Source organism: Coregonus lavaretus (genome assembly GCF_964263955.1).
Source record: "Coregonus lavaretus genome assembly, chromosome: 7".
In the NCBI taxonomy this organism is placed as follows: Eukaryota; Metazoa; Chordata; class Actinopteri; order Salmoniformes; family Salmonidae; genus Coregonus; species Coregonus lavaretus.
Genome location: NC_139994.1, coordinates 55748112 through 55774375, shown reverse-complemented (window position 1 = coordinate 55774375; position 26264 = coordinate 55748112). Strand labels below are relative to the sequence as shown.

General features: G+C 41.3%; 2 protein-coding genes across 2 annotated transcripts in view; both read left to right on the top strand.

Annotated features, from left to right (window-relative positions):
* Positions 1-3099, top strand: part of LOC311131998 (adhesion G protein-coupled receptor A3-like) — a 49401-nt gene extending 46302 nt beyond the window's left edge. Inside the window, exons 18-19 of the mRNA XM_084165161.1 lie at positions 194-289; positions 1233-3099. Coding sequence (XP_084021287.1) covers positions 194-289; positions 1233-2727 — 1591 coding nt within the window. The 3' untranslated portion in view covers positions 2728-3099. The remainder of the gene's footprint in view (positions 1-193; positions 290-1232) is intronic.
* A 6415-nt stretch (positions 3100-9514) lies between these two features.
* LOC311132248 (Kv channel-interacting protein 4-like) overlaps positions 9515-26264 on the top strand; it is a gene marked incomplete at both ends in the record, with an annotated part of 300291 nt that continues 283541 nt past the window's right edge. Inside the window, one exon of the mRNA XM_084165477.1 lies at positions 9515-9676. Within this exon, the coding sequence (XP_084021603.1) occupies positions 9610-9676 (67 nt within the window). The remainder of the gene's footprint in view (positions 9677-26264) is intronic.

Here is a 26264-nt window from a genome sequence, read left to right as displayed (position 1 = left end):
TATTAGGTTTCTCTTATTTCAGTGACTTGTGGAGAGAGACAGAGGTTGGTTAGTGTTGTGTTGGTCTAATGCCCACCACATGGTGTCAGTATAGAGGCCTGAATCACACATACCACCTCTGCAACCAGCTCACCACCAATTTGATCCCAAGCAGGTCCTACTCAGTTCTTTTCCCACTACCTTTTCCTACCAGGTTCTACCTAATAGGTGGAGGGATACCGATCATCGTCTGTGGCATAACCGCAGCCGCCAACATCAAGAACTACGGTAGCCAAACCAACGCACCATAGTAAGTAGTGCCAGTTTACTGTCACATTGTATGGAAACCAATTAGTTCTTATACTACAGTGTGTGTTTATGGAAATTATGTTATGTTTTATATCGACAGAAGGCTTTGTGTATATATAAAACTAGATCCAAGAGAAATCGCTTTTTGTTATCGACTGGCCAGAATGCGTGTGCGTGGCTTTATGTAAATAACAAATATTTAGGGGGGGTAGGAAAAGTTCTGAGTCCCTGTGAAGTTCTGAGAGCCCGATTGGGTAGCGCTATTTATAGCGTGTCTCGGCACCTCACGTCTGCTGCCATTTTCCTAGTCTGTCTATCTATCTCTTTCTTCTCTTTTTCCCTCTCTCTGTTCTTGTGTTCTCTCTTCTCTCTTTCTGTCTCTCTCTCGCTCTTTCTTTCCCTCTCTCTATTTCTCTCCCTCTTTCTTTCTCTCTCTCTTTATGGTGGCAGCTGTTTGGGTTGTAATTTGGAAATCTGGTCCTGTATCTGTCTGAAGTCTTTGGAGTTTAATTAATTTGCAGCTACTGAGACGAATGGAATCCGCCCTGTGGAATGTTCCGGAACAGATACTCTGAGAATGGGAAAAGCAGGATGTTTAAAACAAAGAGACTCAATGCGTGCATGTGTGTTTTTACCTGATTTAATGAGATAAGAGTTGAGTCAACCATGAAACGACGTTGAAGTTGTTATCATTTTGAAAAGGTTTGTGGACCACTTGAATGGCTGACACTTGACTCATCCAGTGACTCATCGGGCAAAGATTTGTCATGTCATACGTGTCTTATGGCTTCATTGCCAACGTATGTTTTTGCTGAAGGCAGCTGATATATCGACACATCTGCATAATACATTTGTGTGTATGATATTGTGCGTGTGTACCACATTTACATAAATATTGACTGTATGTTTGTACTGATGCCTTACCCTTCTGTGTCTCTCCTCAGTTGCTGGATGGCGTGGGAGCCCAGCCTGGGGGCCTTCTACGGCCCCGTCGGCTTCATTGTCTTCGTGGACTGCATGTACTTCCTTAGCATCCTCCTCCAGCTGCGACGCCACCCCGAGCGCCGCTATGAACTCAAGGAACCCGCCGAGGAGCAACAGCGGCTGGCGGTAGCGGGCAGCGATGCCGGAGACGTCCCGGCCGCCCTCCTCCACCTCCAGCCCCACGACGCCTCGTCCTCCACGGTGTCGGCTCCCCATGCCATGTCCCTGTCAGCACTGGAGAACGAGCATACGTTCGCGCTGCAGCTCCTGGGAGTGGCCGCGGCTCTGGGGCTCTACGCAGCACTGTGGGTGTTTGGCGCCATGGCCGTGTCCCAGGAGAGGCCGGCTGACCTGGTGTTCTCCTGCCTGTTTGGCATGGTGGCGCTGGCTCTGGGTGGCTTTTTGATCGCGCATCACTGCGTCAACCGCCAGGACATGAGGCGCCACTGGGCCCAGGCCTGTTGCCCCGAGAGACGGGCCTACTCTGCGCAGGAGGACGCCCTGCTGCCGCTGCCGGGGGCGTCCACGGCGTCCGCGGCTGGGTCGGTTGGTGGGGGCAATGGCGATGCGGCCAAGTGCGCCCACAGCAGCGCAGAGTCATCCTGCACCAATAAGAGTGGCCCCAGTGTGCGAAACTCCACCCAGGGAAGTAAACTGACCAATCTGCATGCAGAGGCAGCGCAGAACAAATCCTTGCCCCTACTACCCCTGCCCGCCAATGGGGCAGCCTTGCTGGACAACAGCCTGACAGAGCACTCGGTGGACAACGAGATCAAGATGCACGTGGCGCCCGTGGAGGTGCAGTTCCGGCCTGTCAACAACAACAACAATCCCGCCGCCAACGGACACGCGGGCCGGCATCACAAGAACAGGGCGCGGGCCCACCGGGCCAGCCGACTCACGGTGCTGCGTGAGTACGCATATGACGTACCCACCAGCGTGGATGGCAGCTTGCAGAGCGCCCCCCACAGGCGGCATCGCCACGAACACCACGACAGTCAGCAGGCGCGGTGCAGCCGACGGGCAGCCTACATGGCTTACAGGGAGCGCCACCAGAGCCAGATGCAACAGGACAGCAGCGACGCCAGCACGTCCCTGCCCCGACGCTCGCGCTACGCTGACAAGGGAGGGGGCAGCACTAGCGCCCTGGGCAACGGGGCTATCGGAGTAGTTGGAAGTGGAAGTGTAGGAATAACAGTAGGAACCGGTGGAGAAGGAGGAGAAGGTGAGGGGGTTGGGACTTCTGCTTCCGTTACGAGTAAAGACAGTAGTAGCATAAAGCAGCCCAATAACACAGAACTGGTGGATGGCCAGCCCAAGTCGTACGGGCTCAACCTGGCTACACAAAACGGCACGCTCAAAAACAATGGGCAGATCGTGCCCATAATCAATACAGAGAGCTCGGGCTCGGCCAACATAAAAACTGGCCTATGGAAACACGAAACTACCGTGTAGCGAATGTTTTCTGCACCAAAGACTGCATGTCATGTGCTCTCTCCCTTCAACTGTGAAATATATGTTTCTATTATTGTTATTTTTTTAGATTGTACAATGTTTAAAAAAAATTGTTCTTGAAAAAAATATATCTTAAAAATAGTTACACTATTTTGAGTTTGTGAAAGTGTGTGTTTTGGATGCCACTGGTCTGTCTCTGTAGTAGACATTTTGTAAATGGTCTATTTTTATATCATTTAATCTTAATTAAATGGTTTTGGACGTGAAACTGCATGTTCTGTGTCGTTGCCCTGTGCATATCCACTGGGCTGGTTCTTTTTTATTTTCTAGTTTTTTTCAGTGTAATAAACCAAACGTTTCTAATTCCATTCACCTAATTGAAAGTTTCTCATTCCCCTATTCTCGTCTAACCTTGACTGACATATTTCGAGAGGAGTGCAAAGGTGACTCCAAGCGTCTTGGTTTTCAAAAGATCTCTCGCTGTTGGTAGCTACCTTCACAAGCTCGTAATTGGGTTTTTGGTGAACTGTGTCCTCTTCTTTTTAGATGCTCTCCTGGAGAGTCCATGCTTTAATTGTGGTTGAGGTCTTGGTCTGGATCTAATTTATAATAATAATAATAATAATATGCCATTTAGCAGACGCTTTTATCCAAAGCGACTTACAGTCATGCGTGCATACATTTTTGTGTATGGGTGGTCCCGGGGATCGAACACACTACCTTGGCGTTACAAGCGCCGTGCTCTACCAGCTGAGCTACAGAGGACCACTGGTAACGCCACTGGTAACGCCTGTGGTAATTGACAGCTGACTCTCACGGCGGAGTCCGTGTCACTGTTGGCAATGAGAGGAGGGGATAATTAATGCAGACCTCTCTCTCTAGCAGACCATCAGCGCTATTCACAGCTGTAAATCCCTGTTAGGAAAGAGTGAGGAGGGGGGACAGGAGCATGATTCGACAACTGACCAGTACCTTTGCAAAGCAACGTGTTGGAGAGAGACGGATTGCCGTCCTTTAGTCTGTTAGGTGAATCGTATTGTCAGTTGTCATGTATTGATATCAGCGACGGTCCTAACCCATTGATTAGTAATTCCCCTGGGGGCCTTAGGGCAATCCATGCAGGAGGATCTGCCTTAAATGTTGACATTTGTTTGACATACTGCGTCTGTTACTTATCAACCTGTCCGTTTCTGAGCTGTTGCGTAAAGGTCATGTAATGTTCAAAGTGATTCATAAAAAAAGATTGACTATCTGTAACTGTCCCAGTCACAAAGGCTACGGCAAAGAAAGGAAAGCCATCACTCTGATTTTCTGCTAATGATGTATTACAAAGCATATTTCAGGCGGGCAGCGATATATTACCCAGCCATCTTGGAAATGACAAACCGTAATAAGGCCTTTGAATAATGTATTGAGCAATTATGGCTTGATTAGTGTTGGCTTCAGTGATTCCCTCCAGTCAGAAGAGTGATCTTCAAATAATGACCTTTGGTTTCAAGGAGTCGATCCCATCTGTTAGAAAGTTCACTTGAGGTTGACACTTTTCTGTTTCATTTCTTGATCAAGTCAACCAACAGGCTGATTCAATCTGCTTTGAAATCATGCCGACAACTCCTTGGGCAAAAATTGATTAATTAAAGATCAGATATTAAGTCGGTTGCTTTCCCAAATGTGTGTTTAGAACTCAGCAAAGGGTATCCAATGCTTCCAGGACTCGACTGTAAAAATAAAAAAAAGTTGTTGAGAAACTTCAAATGTTGACTGCCATAATGAGATGTGACAGTCATCGAGTAGCCTAAGAGCGTGACCCACCACTGTTTCATATGGGAGGTGAAGGACTGCAAATGTCAGACAAGTGATGGATCTTTTACATTTTCCGATTGTTGCCTACCATGCCTGGAAGAAGCATCTGGCTTTGTTGTGGAAACTTGCCAGGGGAATAAAAATTGATACCTTCTACAAAGTCATGCCATCTGTGCTAGTCGCAACTAGCTGGCTCAAACTGTAAAAAATTAATATATTACCTGGAACGTCCTAATTACCTACAACTTCAGAGGCCTGAAATATAGATTCAAATATAAATCAGCAACCAGCGTTTCTAATGATTATGCCAGTGTCAAGCCATTGTCTTATAATGTAAAATATGAATCATACATTCTAAATCTGGTATTTTCTAATAATGTATATACAGTATGTGTGTGTATGTATGTATATATATATATATATATATATATATATATATATATATATATATATATATATATATATATATATATATATATATATATATATATATATATATATATATATATATATATGAAATGTATTTGTCACATGCGCCGAATACAACCTTACTGTGAAATACTTACTTACAAGCCCTTAACGAACAGTGCAGAGTGAGAAAATATTTGCTAAATAAACTAAAGTAAAAAACAGTAACACAATAAAATAACAGGGAGGCTATATACAGGGATTACCGGTGGTGTCAGGAGGCAACTATGCCGAAATTCCCAGGTTGGAGGATTCCCGGATTTCCTGTTTATTCCTGATTCCGGGAAACCGGGGAATTTTGAGAAAGTTACTAGAATTTTGCAACCCTACACAATGCTATACAGTAGAATGTTCAGATAGAATTGTGTTGCGAGAACATATATTATTCTCTCTCATACAGGATTGGGAGTCATGTAAGCTCTTTCTATTACATTACTTTCTACAATCTTCTAAACATTGTAACTCGTGGTACTTTGTCAAAAACATGTTGATTGAATGTGACTTTCCCTTTCAGATAGTACAGGGTGAATTTAGCCAGGGCTAATTAGTTGTAATATTTTACGTGTGAATCTCCTCTGAATTTTGCATTTCATATGAGGCCCACTCCTTACCCTCCCTCGCATAACATGTATTCATGTGAATCACAGTATGATTGGAGAGTGTATAAGAATAGATTGATTTGGACTTCCTTTTGCGTTTGCATCCGTTAATACCCATGTAGGGTGGATTGGGGGCATTTCGGCAATAAGCATCATGCATCTTTAATGTTTCCTATTTGCATAATAGATTGTGCAATTGTATTAATTAATCATCCAAAGACAATTATTCATTATTATGTCAGAAATGAGTAACTGCAACTGTAGACATTTGCTCCAATGCTTTCCCCCATATAAGTCAATATTAGCTCATACGTTGTGCTGTGGTTATGTATTGTGGATATGAAAATATAAGCTTAATGTAATGTGTGATCAGGATTGTAATGGATTACATCCCTTCTACAACAATTTTTATTGTCACATACACTGGATAGGTGCAGTGAAATGTGTTGTTTTACAGGGTCAGACATAGTAGTACGGGGCCAATGGAGCAAATTAGGGTTAATTGCCTTGCTCAAGGGCACATCAACAGATTTTTCACCTTGTCGGCTCGGGTATTCAAATGAGCAACCTTTCGGTTACTGGCCCAACACTCTAACCACTAAACTACCTGCCGCCCTTATCGATGGAACTGTGGATAAAGGTCAAAATTGTAGTAGAGGTCTTCACAAAGATATCAACCCTACCGTTACTCTTGTTTACCCTGAGCTGCCCTGGGGTCGGAACGCAATCATGGTTACATTAAGACACCGTGGAGCCGGCACGAGATATGGGTCGGAAAACATACCTCAATGCAGGGATGGATATGCCACTGTACTCCAAATGTTACCTTTATCCACACTGCTCCATCGAAAAGATTGAACTACTACTAGTTTTCCTGGAAAACTGCCCTTTTCGTTCTCATGCTAGCTAGCAGTAGCCACCGCAGCCATTTTGGAATGGCAGTGCCAGCCAATCAGCTCCTTTGTTGTTCAATGTGACGTGCCATTCCATAATGGCTGCAGTGCCTACTGCTAGCTAGCATGAGGACAAAAAGGACAGTTTTCCTGGAAAACTAGCAGTATTTCAATATTTTCGATGGAGCAGTGTGAATAAAGGTAAAATGTGGAGTAGAGGTCTTCACGAATATATACAAACCCGATTACCCGAGAACCGACCCGGTATCCAACTGGGTCGGATCCAAAATTCTGTAGCTGACTGTCAGATCCCATGTCGGCTCACACTCGGTGGCCATGGACCCCGGATCTGTGTGAAAAAAAATTGAACAGATCGGAAATTATATTTTGAAGAAGAAAATAGCCTTTAAAACAGCCTGGTTTCATAGACGTAACATAGTAGACGTAAATCTGAGACACTCAAATTAGTATGATATGTTACGTTTGGTTACATAAGACAGGTTGCTTAAAGCAAAAACGAAAAGAGGGTAGTTGGTCGCGGTGAATGGGTGGGCGTATAACGCGAACATCAAGCAACCCAAAGGTTACATGTTCAAATCGCATCACGGACAACTTTAGCAATTTAGCTAATTTTGCCACTGCTTACTACTTTTTAGATACTTTGCAAATACTTAGCATGTTAGCTAACCCTAACCTTAACCCTTACTTTAGACCCTAATCCCTAGCCTAGCTAACGTTAGTGTTAGCCACGACAAATTGGAATTCGTAACATATCATACATTTTGCAAATTCATAACATATTGTACGAATTGAAATTTGTACAATATGTTAAACAATGTTGACTCAAACAGTGTGTGCCTAGAGGGTTAGGCCTATTAAGAAGGAGAGTGTTGGAAATAGTTTTCAAATACAGTGAGGAAATATTCGCAATGGATGTAAAACACTGTTGACTTTCTGTGTGAGGGGATGAAAAAATACTTTGAGAAGCTGCGCAGCTCAAGAGTTGGTGAGTTAATCAGAAATACGATCAGACATCACCAAATGGTAACTTTTAGGCCTATTGCCCTACATTTGCGCACAGGCCAGGTAGGCTACTTCTATGCGTGCTCAAGCAAAATATATAAAAAATCTACATGAATTAAAAGGGTAAACAATATACACAGTGAAATAATGAATGCGCACTAATTAGTGGGAGACAAAGAGCGCATTCTGAAGAGAGACATGTCTATGCCTCTGCCATACACCCCATCCCTTGTCACAACATTTTAAATTAGGGATGTCATTTATGTATTGTTGACAAATCAGTTATTTTAGATACATCTGAAAATGAATGTGACATTTTAACGTTCACTGCCAGAGAAGTCAAAACAATTTTGCTAGCTTTCGTGGCAATACATCTGATTTATTTTTTAATCTTTGGGATCCATTTAGGTCTGATACCGACCTGGTAATGATTTGGGGGAAAAATGAATGGGTCCTTTCGATCTCGGATGGGAATTTCATGGATCCAATTCAGTTCGGATCTGAATTTCAGGATCTGAGAAGACCTCTAATTTGGAGTACAGGGGCATATCTCATCCCTGCATTGAGCACCAGCTCCACAGTGTCTTAATGTAACCATGATTGAGTTCAGACCCTAGTGCAGTTAAAACAAGCGTAGTGGTAGGGTCGGTACACTTCTGGCAAAGTGTCAACAAGTTCTGCTATCAACTGAGTTTCATAGCTATGATTACCCCAAGCAGTGGTGTAAAGTAATTAAGTTAAAATACTTGAAATTACTACTTAAGTAGTTTTTTGGGGTATCTGTACTTTACTTGACTATTTATATTTTTACTTTTACTTCACTACATTCCAAAAGAAAATAATGTACTTTTTACTCCATACATTTTCCCTGACACCCAAAAGTACTCGTTACATTTTGAATGCTTAGCACGACAGGAAAATTATCTAATTCACACACTTATCAAGAGAACATCCCTGCTCATACCTACTGCCTCTGATCTGGCGGACTCACCAAACACATGCTTTGTTTGTAAATTATGTCTGAGTGTTGAAGTGTGACCCTGACTATCCGTAAAAAATATAAGGAATTTGAAACTATTTATACTTTTACTTTTGATACTTAAGTATATTTAAAACCAAATACTTTTAGACTTACTCAGGTAGAATTTTACTGGGTGACTTTCACTTTTGTCATTTTCTATTAAGGTATCTTTACTTTTACTCAAGTATGACAATTGGGTCCTTTTCCACCACTGACTGACAGTGTCAAAAACAGCGAAAATCTATATTCCCAGTGGTGCTGAGTAGATCTGTTTCACACAGATTTTCAAACTCCTTTGATTTGTCACTCAGCTGATGGTGCACTTGGTGTGCCCAAATTTCGTCTAAATTTGTTGACATGCAATCAAGATTAATCTTGGGGGTCTTTTGATCTCAGAATTGAAATGTTATTGTGATTATTTTGTGCATTTGTAATGAACGGGATAAGATAATTGTGCTGAGGTTGTTTGGGCTGGTCTGTATGGTGAAACCAAGAACTGCAGACTAAATGTGTGTGTGTGTGTGTGTGTTATTGGCTACCTGCAAACAATTGACTTTGTACCATTAAAATCCTGCATTGTGTCAACAGAAGGAAGAAAGTATTCCTTTTGAGTCACCTTTCCATATCCTATACAGGATCCTATATAGACCACAGGATATTTGGAATGTACAGTGAGAAAAAACGTTACTTTGCTTGACCTTGTCTGGCTATTCTTCTGCACATATGGCCTAATACCTATATCATATGTAGATTCATGAGAAGGCTAATCTTTAAAACAACAGATCCAATTCTCTCATTTGGATAAAACCATATACAATCAGAACTTAGACAGTCGTCATAATAAGAAGTAATGTCAAACAACCGGTTCTGATTCCAATTTAGAAATGGACTCATTTGCTTATTGCAGCTGACTGAGGTTTTGATGTGTCGTGTGCTCGCGCCCCATGGAAAATGCCATGCGCAAGATTTCTGCAGAATCTGCACGGACTCGTTGGCAAGGGAGCATCAACTTTCCAGTGCTGAAATTCCTTTACTCACGGTCGCGACTCAAACTAAACTAACGACTTTTATAACCATGGATTCAAAGACGAAGAGAGTGGAAAGCATTTCTGCCCGAGTGGATGCTGCTGGGCGTTCAACTGGTAGGACAGTATTGGCATGTTTAATTATATAGCCTTTGGGTTGATATGTTGATACTAGTTGAAGCATGCCGGTGGAGTTGGCGTGTCAGAGGCGTGGGTTGACCTCAAAGTGCTTTGCATGGAGACGTTTGCTAAATTATACAATTTTGAATGAGTCATGTTTGTACTTTTGCCTTCTCCGATATTATAGGAACGAAATGTAACGTATTTAGTATACATTCTACAGCTACTTAGCGCTAGCCTACCTGTCTTGTCAATTTGAACAGCTGTTTTTGAATAGAAACACTGGAGGTTTCGTCCATTGCGTCCTATATAGTTTTTATTGTAGACTAATTAGTCCGAAAATGTTGGTCTTTCCTTTTTATTGTAATGTGGCCTATATTAGTTTGAAATACTAAAACAAAAATGTTGCTATTTACTGGCCTCTCTAGTCTGGTTTATAAACATTTAATGTCTTATGATATTATATTGATTATATGGTACATGATACGATTTGAAAGTGAAACATTAACATTGGTAACACTGAATTTGGCACAGCATTCGAGGAGTGATCTTTAATTACTTCTTTGTCAGATTACTATACATGCATATTCTGCTGCCATCATAATAAATACCCATTTACTGTACCCAGGACCACAACTTTGTAGACAGTTTTAGGTCGAGGAATATGGTTTTCACTATTTGATTACCCCAAGTTGTCCATTGTATTTTAGTAAACTGACAGCAGTGGTGTAAAGTACTTAAGTCGTTTTTTGGGGTATCTGTACTTTACTTGACTATTTATATTTTTGACTACTTTTACTTTTACTTCACTACATTCCTAAAGAAAAGAATGTACTTTTTACTCCATACATTTTCCCTGACACCCAAAGTACTCGTTACGTTTTGAATGCTTAGCAGGACAGGAAAATTATCTAATTCACACACATCAAGAGAACATACCTAATGCCTCTGATCTGGCTGACTCACCAAACACATGCTTCGTTTGTAAATTATGTCTGAGTGTTGGAGTGTGACCCTGACTATCCGTAAAAAATAAGGAATTTGAAACTATTTATACTTTTACTTTTGATACTTACAGTGGGGGAAAAAAGTATTTAGTCAGCCACCAATTGTGCAAGTTCTCCCACTTAAAAATATGAGAGACGCCTGTAATTTTCATCATAGGTACACGTCAACAATGGCAGACAAAATGAGGAAAAAAAATTCGGAAAATCACATTGTAGGATTTGTAATGAATTTATTAGCAAATTATGGTGGAAAATAAGTATTTGGTCAATAACAAAAGTTTCTCAATACTTTGTTATATACCCTTTGTTGGCAATGACACAGGTCAAACGTTTTCTGTAAGTCTTCACAAGGTTTTCACACACTGTTGCTGGTATTTTGGCCCATTCCTCCATGCAGATCTCCTCTAGAGCAGTGATGTCTTGGGGCTGTCGCTGGGCAACACAGACTTTCAACTCCCTCCAAAGATTTTCTATGGGGTTGAGATCTGGAGACTGGCTAGGCCACTCCAGGACCTTGAAATGCTTCTTACGAAGCCACTCCTTCGTTGCCCGGGCGGTGTGTTTGGGATCATTGTAATGCTGAAAGACCCAGCCACGTTTCATCTTCAATGCCCTTGCTGATGGAAGGAGGTTTTCACTCAAAATCTCACGATACATGGCCCATTCATTATTTCCTTTACACGGATCAGTCGTACTGGTCCCTTTGCAGAAAAACAGCCCCAAAGCATGATGTTTCCACCCCCATGCTTCACAGTAGGTATGGTGTTCTTTGGATGCAACTCAGCATTCTTTGTCCTCCAAACACGACGAGTTGAGTTTTTACCAAAAAGTTATATTTTGGTTTCATCTGACCATATGACATTCTCCCAATCCTCTTCTGGATCACCCAAATGCACTCTAGCAAACTTCAGACGGGCCTGGACATGTACTGGCTTAAGCAGGGGGACACGTCTTGCACTTCAGGATTTGAGTCCCTGGCGGCGTAGTGTGTTACTGATGGTAGGCTTTGTTACTTTGGTCCCAGCTCTCTGCAGGTCATTCACTAGGTCCCCCTGTGTGGTTCTGGGATTTTTGCTCACCGTTCTTGTGATCATTTTGACCCCACGGGGTGAGATCTTGCGTGGAGCCCCAGATCGAGGGAGATTATCAGTGGTCTTGTATGTCTTCCATTTCCTAATAATTGCTCCCACAGTTGATTTCTTCAAACCAAGCTGCTTACCTATTGCAGATTCAGTCTTCCCAGCCTGGTGCAGGTCTACAATTTTGTTTCTGGTGTCCTTTGACAGCTCTTTGGTCTTGGCCATAGTGGAGTTTGGAGTGTGACTGTTTGAGGTTGTGGACAGGTGTCTTTTATACTGATAACAAGTTCAAACAGGTGCCATTAATACAGGTAACGAGTGGAGGACAGAGGAACCTCTTAAATAAGAAGTTACAGGTCTGTGAGAGCCAGAAATCTTGCTTGTTTGTAGGTGACCAAATACTTATTTTCCACCATAATTTGCAAATAAATTCATAAAAAATCCTACAATGTGATTTTCTGGGAAAAAAATTCTCAATTTGTCTGTCATAGTTGACGTGTACCTATGATAAAAATTACAGGCCTCTCTCATCTTTTTAAGTGGGAGAACTTGCACAATTGGTGGCTGACTAAATACTTTTTTTCCCCACTGTAAGTATATTTTAGCAATTACATTTACTTTTGATACTTAAGTATATTTAAAACCAAATACTTTTAGACTCACTCAAGTAGAATTTTACTGGGTGACTTTCACTTTTGTCATTTTCTATTAAGGTATCTTTACTTTTACTCAAGTATGACAATTGGGTCCTTTTTCCACCACTGACTGACAGTGTGTCAAAAACAGCGAAAATCTATATTCCCAGTGGTGCTGAGTAGATCTGTTTCACACTGATTTTCAAACTCCTTTGATTTGTCACTCAGCTGATGGTGCACTTGGCGTACCCAAACTGTAGCCTACCAAGTCGAGCAGAAAGCAAATATTTTCTGTGACATGTCAGCTTTTTTTGTCTAAATTCGCAATCAGGATGAATCTGGGTGGTCTTTTGATCTCAGAATTGAAATGTTATTGTGATTCTATTTCCATTATATAAAAACGTACACCGTTGAATTGACATTCCCTCCAACATTGTTGCTCTTACCTGCTCAACCCCATTACTATAAATCTACAAAGAATTTACTTCAATACAATGTAACAACACATCTGAATACTGTAGTGTTACCAAGCACATTCTTAAATAAAAAAAAGCACTATAAGATGCATCCCTGCAACTGCTGCATGTGTCCTTTAGTGTCACGGATAGATATCAAGGAGAGGTAGAGGTCATGGACAATACACTTTGTTCTCGAAGTGGGCAGTGACCACCTGCGTTCCTACCCTGGCTTCTTTTCTAATCAGGAAACTTGGCTGCCTTCCAAACTGATCATCACTCTGGCAGCTCATTGCTTCACTCATAAAGCAGTTGAACGGCAGTTAACAGATACTTATCATCCACACATGTCAATGTTTGTTTTGTCTGTTTGCATCTTTGATTGGGTCCTAATTAAGCCTGCATACTAGGAGTTTGAACCAAAGGATTTCAAGGACTCCAACTGTGAGAGGACAAAGTGTGCTGATCACAACCTTCTCTAAAGTGGTCTGTAGAGGTAGAAAGTGTTTCTTATGCAATTTGTTTTCCCTATCTCCTTTTCCCTATACATGTACTCTGTTTTCCCTATCTCCTTTTCCCTATACATGTACTCTGACGTGAGATATGAAACTGATTTATTCCGACTGGGTAATTCTGTACTTCCTCAAACCAACTCTCTACTGACAAGGCAAATTAACAATGCACTCATTTGATGTTGTGGTATTGCGAGAAATGCTCTGGCAAGATTAGCCTAATTGTTTTAATTTGCATATTCAGTGCCTTTAGCTGCTTTGTCATTTCTTGTAAAGGTTTTTTTTAACCTTTTTACAAGGGCGGTGTTAATGCATGCTCATGCACAGACTGTCTTTCCATGGGTTGCCAGTTTTGGATTTCTGAGTTGTACAATGGAATTGGTTGCACATTTAAAACATGTTGGCTAAATCTGTTGTACAATGAGCATCTGTCCAGTCAGTGTTTGTACAGAACACCTTCTTATTAGAATGATATTCTGTAATCCTGTAGTGCTACTAGGTACATGCAGGCATTTGCTCCAGCTCTGCTCTAAGCAGCTTTTTATCAGTCATTAATTAGCTGAATTAGGTGTTAGAGCAGGGCTGGAACAAAAACCTGCAGCCCTGTTGGGTCTCTAGGAGGATTGGCCACCCATGATGCAATGTAATGTTCCTGCCTCCAATCCGTGTGATAGGCAGGGGTACTCTGCATGTAATCGTATTGCTGACTATGGTTAGCCATGTCATTGCATTGCATCAGCTAACTGATGGCTGGCCAGTCACCCATTCACCTTTTCAGTTGTTGATCAGTGTTTGCAAACGCATATCAAGCTTTTCACATTACTCAAGTGTAAAAAGCTACAACCAGCCACCCAGCTTGGGGTACTGTTGGGGCAATGATGACTGGCATCACTGCCTCATTCATTCCCCAAGTAGAACACCACTGAACTTTTACAGTGGAGGAAGATGCATTCTGGAGGTGTTCGGCTGCTATTTCTCTGTATTGTTTTCTCTTGCGATGCTATAATTTGGCAGCTATATTTAGTTTTCCTTGACCAGCGATAAGATGACGGGATGTGGTTTTCTATAGGGGAAAGAAAACCATTATACATAGCTTGCCATCAGTCTTTTACTTAAAAAGACTAGCTAGTTACTTACTTGGCTGATTTCATGATCAGATTTAGTTAAACGTAATTGCCCCCCAACAAAAGTATCCTGGGCACTCTCCACCAGGTTCTGTTTGCTTTGGAGCCAGCTTGAGTTTTTCCCCGTTGGGTTGCCATGTTGGGAAGCATCTGCTAGGTTGACCGCATGCCGTCTGACTCGGGCCAGAGAGCAAGACAGTGAGAAAGAAAGAGCGGGAGAGAGAGGGAGAGATTGAGAGAGGCAGATGGGGAGGGAGTGGGAGAGAGGAACTGGTGGAGTTTGTACGTGGTTGTGGCAGAAATAAACAGCGCAGGGAAGAGTGAACAGAAGGAGTGAGTTTATGATTGCTGGAGGCCAAAAGGAGAATGGACTGCCTTTCATGTTTACATAATCAACCCCTAGGCTTGTTTACGCCACACATTTCACTCTGTTTGACTTCCTTGGATGGGCATTCCAAACAGGCAGTGTCACCGAGGGACAAAGTGCCAGTCGTCTCCTTCACTGTAGTGCTGTAGGCTTCTTACATTTTTACATTTTATTCATTTGGCAGACACTCTTATCCAGAGCGACTTACAGGAGCAATTAGGGTTAAGTGCCTTGCTCAAGGGCACATCGACAGATGTTTCACCTAGTCAGCTCTGTCTGGCGATATCCTGATAAGTACCAATATGTCACTCTACATCTACAACCATCAGCCTCCCCAAGTCAGCGATACATGTTCTAATGTGAAACACTCATCCTCCCGCGCTCTTAACTCTTCATTTATGTCCTGTCTGAAAGCTTTGGAAGAAGAACATTTCATGAAAATGAAAATGTTCCCGACTGCCTATCCATGTCTGTAAATTGGTATGAATGGATTCTGAGGTCACGGTTCAAGTTTGATATATGACGTAGGAGGCGGAGCATGACATGCAATTAAGTAAAATCATCTATGTGCAGTGGAATGGCCTGTCCAATTAGATTCTTTATGTTCTGAGTGCTGTGATTGGACAAATGGATAGAGTGATAAGGTGATGGATCAAGATTAGGCTAATTGTCATCCCCTGTCCTCACCTCTGATGACGACATACAGTTATATACACTGAACAAAAAATATAAATGCAACATGCAACAATTTCAATGATTTGACTGAGTTACAGTTCATATAAGGAAATCAGTCAATTGAAATAAATAAATAAATCTATGGATTTCACGTGAGTGGGAATACAGATATGCATCTGGTCACAGATACCTTTTGTGCACAACATTTTAAAGAAATAAGCTTTTTTTCAGCTCATGAAACATGGGACTTTACATGTTGCGTTTATATTTTTGTTCAGTTTACATTAATTTTTACATTGACATACTCCTTGTTTGACGCTAGCATTCCAGTAACCAGTTTTCTGGAAGCAGATTGCCATTTGGAACATACTGTATATGATATTGAATATTCAAATGGATAGTTCACAATCACATTGGTTAAGAGAAAAGCAACACTATCACACTATTTTACTGTCAAAGTTTCAGTACCCTAAAATCCACTAAAATAAATCACAATATGTTTTGGTCAAACTTGTTAAGATTTCATATGTTGTGCAAATGGATTCAGTCCCGACATGACTGTGCAAGTGGTCAAGAGATTTGATAATTACTCATTTTACCAATAAATGTTTTCATTGTTTTTGGGTGCACTGCAGATGGAAGTGCAACTGTTTTACCACACTGTTGAAGTAGAGGAAGGCTTGGCATGTTAATGAGTGGTCAGGATTCATACCCGGAGTCCAATAAAGCTCCCCAATAAATGAGTCTGCCGACTCTATCATCGCCTTATTTCTCCAAGTTCATTACTCATAACCTACACATTGATCGGAATAAGGGGAAAGTAGAAAACCTTCCTCTCCACCTTTGCAAAGTAGACTCATGGTGCCTATAACACGTGTGGTAAAATAGTTGCTCTGTCATTTGTACAAGAATGTTCTGGATTGTAAAACATTTTAATTGTTCTATTATTATCATAATATTGCTCTGTCTGCATTTCTTGTCTGTCTGTAGTTGTTGTAGTGTCAGATTTTGTATTTCATCAGACTAGCGACCAACGTTGTCGTACCAGGGCTGTTAAATGTCGGTCCTGGAGGGCAGAAACACTTCTGGTTTATAAGAGATTAATTTAGACCTGGGACACCAGGTGAGTGCAATTAACTACCAGGTAGAAACAAAAACCAGAAGTGATTCGGCCCTTTCAGGACCGGAATACAACCACCAACCTTTTTCCTGGCGTTGCTCGTACTCATTAGCTGAGATTCAATTGGGTCCATGCTAACTGGGATCGTTGGAACGTCCCTACCCTAAACCCTAAGCTTACCCTTACCCTAACCTTAACCATAAGCTAACCTTAACCATTTTACAGTTCAACTTCAGTGGGGTAGGGACGTCCCAAGGATCCCTGATAGCACGGACCCAAATGCAACGCAAGGAAAAAAGTTGTATTCGTTAAAAGTTGTTATTAAAAGTATAAATTTCAGCACCCCGCGGAAGGACCGCAGTTGTACAGGACAAACATTGGTACAGGTAAGCGTTTTCAGGTTTGACATTTTTACAAGAATGGACTGATGGTGACTCAATGTTGTTGCTAGCAAATCCTGTGACCAGTTATCAAAATTAAACTCTGCCTCGATATACAGTACCAGTCAAAAATTTGGACACACCTACTCATCCCAGGGTTTTCTTTATTTTTACTATTTTCTACATTGTAGAATAATAGTGAAGACATCAAAACTATGAAATACACACATGGAATCATGTAGTAACCCAAAAAGTGTTAAACAAATAAAAATATAGTTTATATTTGAGATTCTTCAAATAGCCTCCCTTTGCCTTGATGACAGCTTTGCACACTCTTGGCATTCTCTCAACCAGCTTCACCTGGAATGATTTTCCAACAGTCTTGAAGGAGTTGCCACATATGCTGAGCACTTGTTGGGTGCTTTTCCTTCACTCTGTGGTCCGACTCATCCCAAACCATCTCAATTTGGTTGAGGTCGGGGGATTGTGGTGTCCAGGTCATCTGATGCAGCACTCATCACTCTCCTTCTTGGTCAAATAGCCCTTACACAGCCTGGAGGTGTGTTGGGTCATTGTCCTGTTGAAAAACAAATGATAGTCCCACTAAGCCCAAACCAGATGGGATGGCGTATCGCTGCAGAATGCTGTGTTAGCCATGCTGGTTAAGTGTGCCTTGAATTCGAAATAAATCACCAGCAAAGCACCCCCACACCATCACACCTCCTCCTCCATGCTTTACGGTGGGAAATACACATGCAGAGATCATCCGTTCACCCACACTGCGTCTCACAAAGCCACGGCGGTTGGAACCAAAAATCTCCAATATGATTTATTTCTTTCAGCATCTTGAGAGAATGAATGCACGGTTAGGGACTGTCTGTAAAGGTGGTGGTTCAATCTTTATCAGCATCATAAAATAAAAGGCCACTCTAAAATGTGCAGTTTTGTCGCACAACACAATGCCACAGATGTCTCAAGTTTTGAGGGAGTGTGCAATTGGCATGCTGACTGCAGGAATGTCCACCAGAGCTGTTGCCAGAGAATTGAATGTTCATTTCTCTACCATAAGCCACCTCCAATGCTGTTTTAGAGAACTTGGCAGTACATCCAACCGGCCACACAACCGCAGACCGCGTTTAACCACGCCAGCCCAGGACCTAGACTTCCGGCTTCTTCACCTGCGGGATCGTCTGAGACCAGCCACCCGGACAGCTGATGAAACTGTGGTTTTGCACAACTGAATAACTTATGCACAAACTGTCAGAAACTGTCTCAGGGAAGCTTATCTGCATGCTTGTCGTCCTCACCAGGGTCTTGACCTGACTGCAGTTTGGTGTCGTAACCAATTTCAGTGAGCAAATGCTCACCTTCGATGGCCACTGGCACGATGTGTGCTCACAGATTAATCCCGGTTTGCTGATGTCAACATTGTGAACAGAGTGCCCAATGGTGGGGTTATGGTATGGCCAGGCATAAGCTATGGACAAATAACACACTTGCATTTTATCAATTGGAAATTTGAATGCATAGAGATGCGTGACGAGATCCTGAGGCCCATTGTGGTGCCATTCATCTGCCGCCATCACCTCATGTTTCAGCGTGATAATGCACAGCCCCATGTTGCAAGGATCTGTACACAATTCCTGGAAGCTGAAAATGTCCCAGTTCTTCCATGGCCTGCATACTCACCAGACATGTCACCCATTGAGCATGTTTGGGATGCTCTGGATCAACGTATACGACAGCGTGTTCCTGTTCCCGCCAATATCAAGCAACTTCGCACAGCCATTGAAGAGGAGTGGGACAACATTCCACAAGCCACAATCAACAGCCTGATCAACTTTATGCGAAGGAGATGTGTCGTGCTGCATGAGGCAAATGGTGGTCACACCAGATACTGACTGGTTTTCTGATACACACCCTTACCTTTTATTTTCTAAAGGTATCTGGGACCAACAGATGCATATCTGTATTCCCAGTCATGTGAAATCCATAAATTAGGTTCTAATTAAGTTATTTCAGTTGGCTGATGTCCTTATATGAACTGAAACTCAGTCAAATCTTTGAAATTGTTGCATTTATATTTTTTGTTAAGCGTAGATAGAAGCATTCTATCGATTTGACATTCTGGTGAGCAAGGGTTTATTTAGTCTTCTAATGCAACAAGTAGTGACAGATCAAAATGACCTGTAAAAAACGTATTCTGCCATTTTATATATTTGTGGGTCGTGTGCAGGCCTCATATTTTCACTGTCACGTGTATTGGGTCAGTTGCGGATGTGTTATCAGCAATTGCGAGCGGGTACGGGTGAACAAACGGCTGACCTGCGCATTACTAGTGCACACCTATGATGTGTGGACTGTGTACTACCCCACATTATGCTGTGGGGACGTCTTTATTGTAGACCCTTCACCCTTTTCAGAAACCAAGCAGACATGTTTCTTTGACATTCCTTAATATATATCTGAAGGAGAATTATCTATTTTGTGTTATTTGCTACATATCTGAAATTGGCTGCTGGATCGCCATTCAGTCCCCAGAAAGCACTAGTTGGTACAACAGCAGTAATGGCTGACATCCTGTGGTCATAGAGAGAAATTGAACTGTATTTCTACAGATGAAGAACACATGAGATCCCAGCACATGATGATATGTCCTAGTTGATTGGCATCATTACCTTGTTTCCTTTCCTTGTCTCCTTTCCTCCATCATCAGTGACACATGAAAGGACTGGATAGGTTTCTGACATGCTGATTTCACCTGTTATTGACTGTCAGATTAGTGGTCATGGAGGAAAGATTAAATGTTTACGGGGAAAGGAAGCTAGTTAGGTAAGAGACACAACCTGGTCTCTTATGTACTTTTAGTCTGTCATGGCCTCATCAGTATGCAACCAATTGGCCTAATAAGCATATACTTTACATTGCCCCTAACCTTAGACTAAAGGCTACGTGGCCATAGGGGATTTAGACTTGAAGCCGCATTAATCCATCTTTATATATTTTCACAGCATTGTGATTCAATCGGTTTAATGAATGTGAAAGCATTACCCTTAGACAATATGATTTAAAACCAAATGGGTATTGTATTTTAGGCAGAATGCTTATGGATTTTAGCAAAGCTCCGCAATGCTGATTGCAAAATCTGTCATAAAAAATGGTTACTACTCCATTTATTTAAATACAGTGTGATTTACAACAGCTAGCATGTCAGGGGCCAAACGACATAGTGCTGCATTCATTAATTCCTGATGTACATTTGTCGCCGTCTGTGTAAATTCTGACCCCAACTAGCCTTTGGCTAGTGAGCTGAGAAAATGGAGCCCCTGAGAAAATAGTTGTGACCTGTACGATCTACAGTACATTGTCTAATTTGTCTTGTGCTCTATTGCCACAATGACACAGCTCTTCACGGACAGAGGCCTGAATCATCAGGTGGCTTGTACAGTGTCTTTGGAACACGCTGACCAGAAAAGAGCCACTTGTTATCTGCAGATAGCAGGCACCGCTCGGCTGAATAATTTATGCAGACACATTGACTCAGAACACGGCACATCTCCTGAGAGGGGAGAAGAGTGGGAAAAGGTTCCTGTGTGTCGTGACTCATGTGTCATTAAAGTGGCTTTCTACTCAGGCTGTAATGCCATGCTCTATTTAACAGGTGAAAAGGCTGCTATGGGGAGAGAGGGAGAACATGCAACAATGGACTACACTGCTCTCACTATTCATTACAGTTATGCTGAGTTGGTTCTTCCCTAGAGTAATGACAATTCCCATTAAAAAGTGCAGAACTCTCATTTGGGAAATAATTACCGTTAGTGCATAATTAAAACTGTAGTATGAAAATAAATGGTAATTGTATTAAATTATTAGGATACAGCAGCCCTTCCTTTCAGGTTATTTTATTCTTTACATGCTTAGTGTAAATTGGTTTGTAGGGTGACAAGATTTTCCAGAAGAGGTTGTGTATCCTGGCTTACGCTAACATGCATAGCCTGTTTGAATACGGAAGTGATACACATGGCAAAACAGGTTCATATCTACTTCCTTATTGAAGAATGTTAACACCCACACCACCACGTGAGTGCAGGGATTTATTGTAAACAAAGAACAACTTGCAGAGGTAATTGTGTTTTTATGGTGATCTATGTCCTTCTCATGGCACGGTTCACCTTATCGTCCATAAACGGGCAGATACTGTATATTATTGCTGAGTGGGCAGGTTGTTGCAAAACGTGACTCCATGTTTTTCTATGAGGCTGATGATAACATTTAAAATGAAAGTGTAAAGAATTAAGATCAGATCATGTTTTCCTTCAGACTCCACGCCAACACACATGCACATGATTAAGAAATCATATTTCTTCTGATGCTGTAAGAATATACTTTTGGATATAACCATGTTCAGTGTTTACAAAGTTTAAAAAAGGAAGTCGACTGCATTATGAATTCCCAGTTGTTTAATGTTGTTTCATAGCCTTTGTTTTTAACATGACCCTGACATTGGCTTCCTTGTTCTGGGCTTTGCGTCGTCTTAAGATTTTCCCTATGGTATATCATATGACTTGATATGGTCAACGAGGTCATGGTATACATTTCTTGTGCTTGTGAGTGGTGGTATCTGAGCACAAACGCACAATAATCCATGACGCTCCTCTCGGTGAAGTGTTCTGTTGAAAATAGCACAAATTGTTGTAAAAAGGCAGGGGTATCTCGGAGTTGGTGTACTAAACTCAATGCCTGGCTGGCTCAGAACCTCCTTAGATTGAATGCTGAAGGTGATTTCTTTGAGGAGATGATTTGCTATGTCCTGCGTTCTGCTATTTTTAACTGCTGCTGTTTTGATGTAGGACAAGGTTATAGTACTGGTGTGTGTGTGTGTGTGTGTGAGTGAGTGTGTGCGTGACATGAAGTGAGCTCGGCCTAGATACACTCCGCTCAATGCTGCTTCTGTCTGGCTGACCTGTTGTCGTGGAACCACAGGGCTTCTGACCACAATGACATTGTGCAGCTGGGCATGATGACAAGCAAGCATGTACCCGCATAATAACAGCAACTTGTAGAGCAAACTATTATCTAAGCCAAGCACTTGTTTATAGAACATACACAACATCAGTTCCATTATGCATACTTGCTTGGACATAAAGTAGACTTCTTTTTTAAGTGAGAAGTAAAATGATCATCGATCGAGGAAAGTAGGTGAGGGTCAGGGAATTCTAAATATATGACTGTTCCCCTCATCTGGGAGAGAACAACTTTGGTAAAACTTTCTATGAACCACCGATGAACAGTGCATTATGAATGCATTCATAGTCCCATCACCCATGATGCTTTAAAAATCTGGATGTAAGTATCTATAACAGGTTGTGGCTAATGTAATGGCCTGTCTTAACACACTATTAGGTGCAATATGCAGAAATCGCTCCGCCATTTCCTGGTTGTTAAAATTCGAATAGTTCACCTAATTTCAGTTTGTGACAAAACAAGCAATGTATAGTGTAGAGAGTCATTGTACCATCTAAACCGCTGTGAAATATATTTTCAATAACCAAAAATATTGTGTTTTCAGCAGTTTTGAAGCTGGTTTACAAAACCTAAAGTAAAAGACGCAAAAATTAAACTTAAGAACGGGAAGCATAGAAATGGTGCACATAGAACAGATCTACCGCTTCTTAGACTTGCTTTCAATGAGAATGACAGATCTATAACTCTTATTTCTATGTGAATTTGGTCGGGTCGCCCAAAAAGATACATATTGCAGCTTTAACACAAATAATGCATCACAAACCTCGGAAGTGTTCATAGAAAGTGATATTAAATCTGTCATGGAGTTTAGAGGCTTATTTATAGGCTTATAAATGATTTAGATTTGTGTGTATTGTTGTGAATTGTTAGATACGACTGCATTGTTGGAGCTAGGAACACAAGCATTTCGCTACACCTGCAATAACATATGCAAAATATGTGTATGTGACCAATAAAATTTGATTTGATTTAAATGTGTATAAATTTCATTTAGATTTAGATAGAATTTTGATTAACCACATGACAATGATTTTGAGATACGAAGACTTTATTATAAATGAAACTGTTCCATGAAAATGTGCTTATGAAAATCATAACTGGCACGCAGATCGGTAGAAATGGGAAGATAAATTGGCACTCCTGAAAATCATAACTGGCACGCAGATCGGTAGAAATGGGAAGATAAATTGGCACTCCAAATGGAAAAGGTTGCCGACCCCTGGTGTAGCCTATTACCGGCAACTTCGGGAGTGTAATGGCAGAATCTGTGAAGGCCAGCAGCAGCGGGAGGAGGTGGTTCGGTAACAGGTATCTTGTTCTTCTGGTTATGCCATCTTGATCTCTGGCTCCCTCCTTGAGTAATTTTTGTGATTTAATTATTGAATGTGTGCTTAAAGCATCAGACAAGCTCTGTAGCCTACATATAGTTGATTTGATAAAAACACATTTTTCGATTGGTCGAAAGAACAAACCACTCACAGCGCGGGAAGGGGTCCTTTGTAAGGGGGACTTGGCTGGATTTCCTACATTAGATTCTTCATTATTAAATATGAAATGTATTTGGTGTCAGCCCACGCTCTGTGTTTTTCAATGTTCCTGGTGAGCAGACTGCTCCTCTGAAAGATTCATTGGAAAAATGGAAATGACACAATAATTGGGATGAATTATTCTGACTGTAAAGTGTTTATCCATTTCTTGAGTGCTTAGAATGGTGGTTGGTGTTATTTGGTCTTGATAACACATACAAGATGAAATGAGATCATCTAAGGTAGTATTGAACTATCTTGTGATGTAGTTTGTGTGTGTAATGCAATTTGTTGTTTAGGCACTATTGGCAGCCCAAAATGAAGACTATCATAGTGTCATCCATTGTAACACGAGACAAAAAAGTAAAATTAATTTCAGCCTCATAGGCCAAATATGGTATTGTATTATTTTTTACAATTACGGCAATTGCTACTGACCGGAGATCAATATGCATCTGTAATTAAGGAACAATGAGTTTGCAACTACAAGCCATCCATCCACAAGCTTGATGATATTTCACCCAAACCCACATAACACAGCAGGCTTGCATCCACTACAAGACCACAGTGCTTGCCTACGGAACAGCAACGGGAACGGCCCCTCCCTACCTTCAGGCTATGCTCAAACCCTACAAACCGAGCACTCCGTTCTGCCACTTCTGGTCTCTTGGCCGTCCCACACCTACGGGAGGTCAGCTCCCACTCAGCCCAGTCAAAGCTCTTCTCTGTCATGGCAACCCAATGGTGGAACCAGCTTCCCCCTGATTCTAGGACAGCAGAGTCCCTGCCCATCTTCTGAAAACGTTTTGAAACCGTACCTCTTCAAAGAGTACCTTTTTAAATAAGAGATCAGTTAGTCTTATCCCCCCCCACCCCCCCCCCACAAAAGAATATAACAAATAATAATAACTTGTCTTTTCCTACAAGTACTAACTTCTTTATTGAAGAAAAAAAGTACTTCCTACAACTGTGATGTGGTTGTCTCACTAAGCTATCTTAAGATGAATGCACTAACGTCTGCTAAATGACTAAAACATACATGTAAAATGTAAAAGTATAGGAATTAGGTGAGTAATTTTGGTTTTCACAGTCAACAGGATGAGGCTAGATCATAAACTTATTGAATAATCTACTATAGAATATCCAGAATTGAATATTAAATATTGAGTATTCATTAAAGGATTTTGTTCTCGAACGATAATAATAATAATAATAATAATAATAATATGCCATTTAGCAGACGCTTTTATCCAAAGCGACTTACAGTAATGCGTGCATACATTTTTTTTTTGTGTATGTGTGGTCCCGTGGATCGAACATTGGCGTTACAAGCGCTGTGCTCTACCAGCTGAGCTACAGAGGACCACGATGTCAACTCTCTAAAGATGTCATGGGATATTTGCTAATGAGTTCAGTGACCATTGTCCCGTTGCCTGCATAAGAGATGTTAGACATTTTAGGAATTTTAATGAGCAACATTTTTTGTCTGAGCTGGGGTTGAGTGACTGGTGGGTTGTCAACTATCACTGACTCAGATCCTTAATTGTTTTATTTCCCTGTTTAACTCTGTTGCAGATGAACATGTGCCGTACAAAAGGCAAAGGGTAAACGACCGATCTAATCCTTGGCTCACGCATGAATTGTCTGAGAAATTACAGGAAAGAAATTAGGGCTGTCCCCGCCAAAATAAAATAATAATCTTGTTCGACCAATCGATTGGTCGAAATGTTAAAACTTGTATTTTTCCATACCTAGACACACCATATGTGTTTTAATAAAATCAACTACAGTGAGGGAATACTTATTACCCTCATTAAAATGCAAATGAATTTCTAACATTTTTTACATGCGTTTTACTGGATTATTTTGTTGTTATTCTGTCTCTCACTGTTCAAATAAACCTACCATTAAAATGGTAGACTGATAATTTCTTTGTCAGTGGGCAAACGTAGAAAATCAGCAGGGGATCAAATACTTTTTTCCCTCACTTTTTTCCCTCTATGTAGGCTACTGAGCTTGTCTGATGCTTTAAGCACGCTGTTTGATTAAATCATTAAGACACACAAATGACTCAAGAGGGAGCCAGAGCTCAAGATAGCCTAACCAAAATAAATAAAAAAATCCTGACCCTGCTCTTCCTGCTGCTGTTGGCCTTTGCAGATTCTGCCGTTATGCTCCTGAAGTTGCCGGTAATAGGCTACACCAGGGGTCGGCAACCTTTTCCATTTGGAGTGCCAATTTATCTTAACATTTGATACCGATCTGCGTGCCTTTTATGATTTTCATATGCACATTTTCATGGAACAGTTTCATTTATAATAAAGTCTTCGTATCTCAAAATCATTGTCATGTGGTTAATCAAAATTCTATCTAAATCTAAATGAAAATGATACAAATCTTAAAGTAACTTCTATTGCCATTGCCAACAATGTAAAAATAGCCTCAATAAAGCCAACAAATAAAACCATTGCAGCCTGCCGGTAGAAAATATCATATTAATCACATTGGCTACACATGGCCTGTCTGCAACTAACTTGAAACATTATATCAACTATTAACTTGGATCCGGCCTGAAGCTCACACTAGTATTCTGGGCTCGGGACAGACACAGCTGTAGGCTTTGTGGAAGGGATAAGAAGTAATCAGGTATTTTATGACGTTTCCACTGGATCAGAGCATA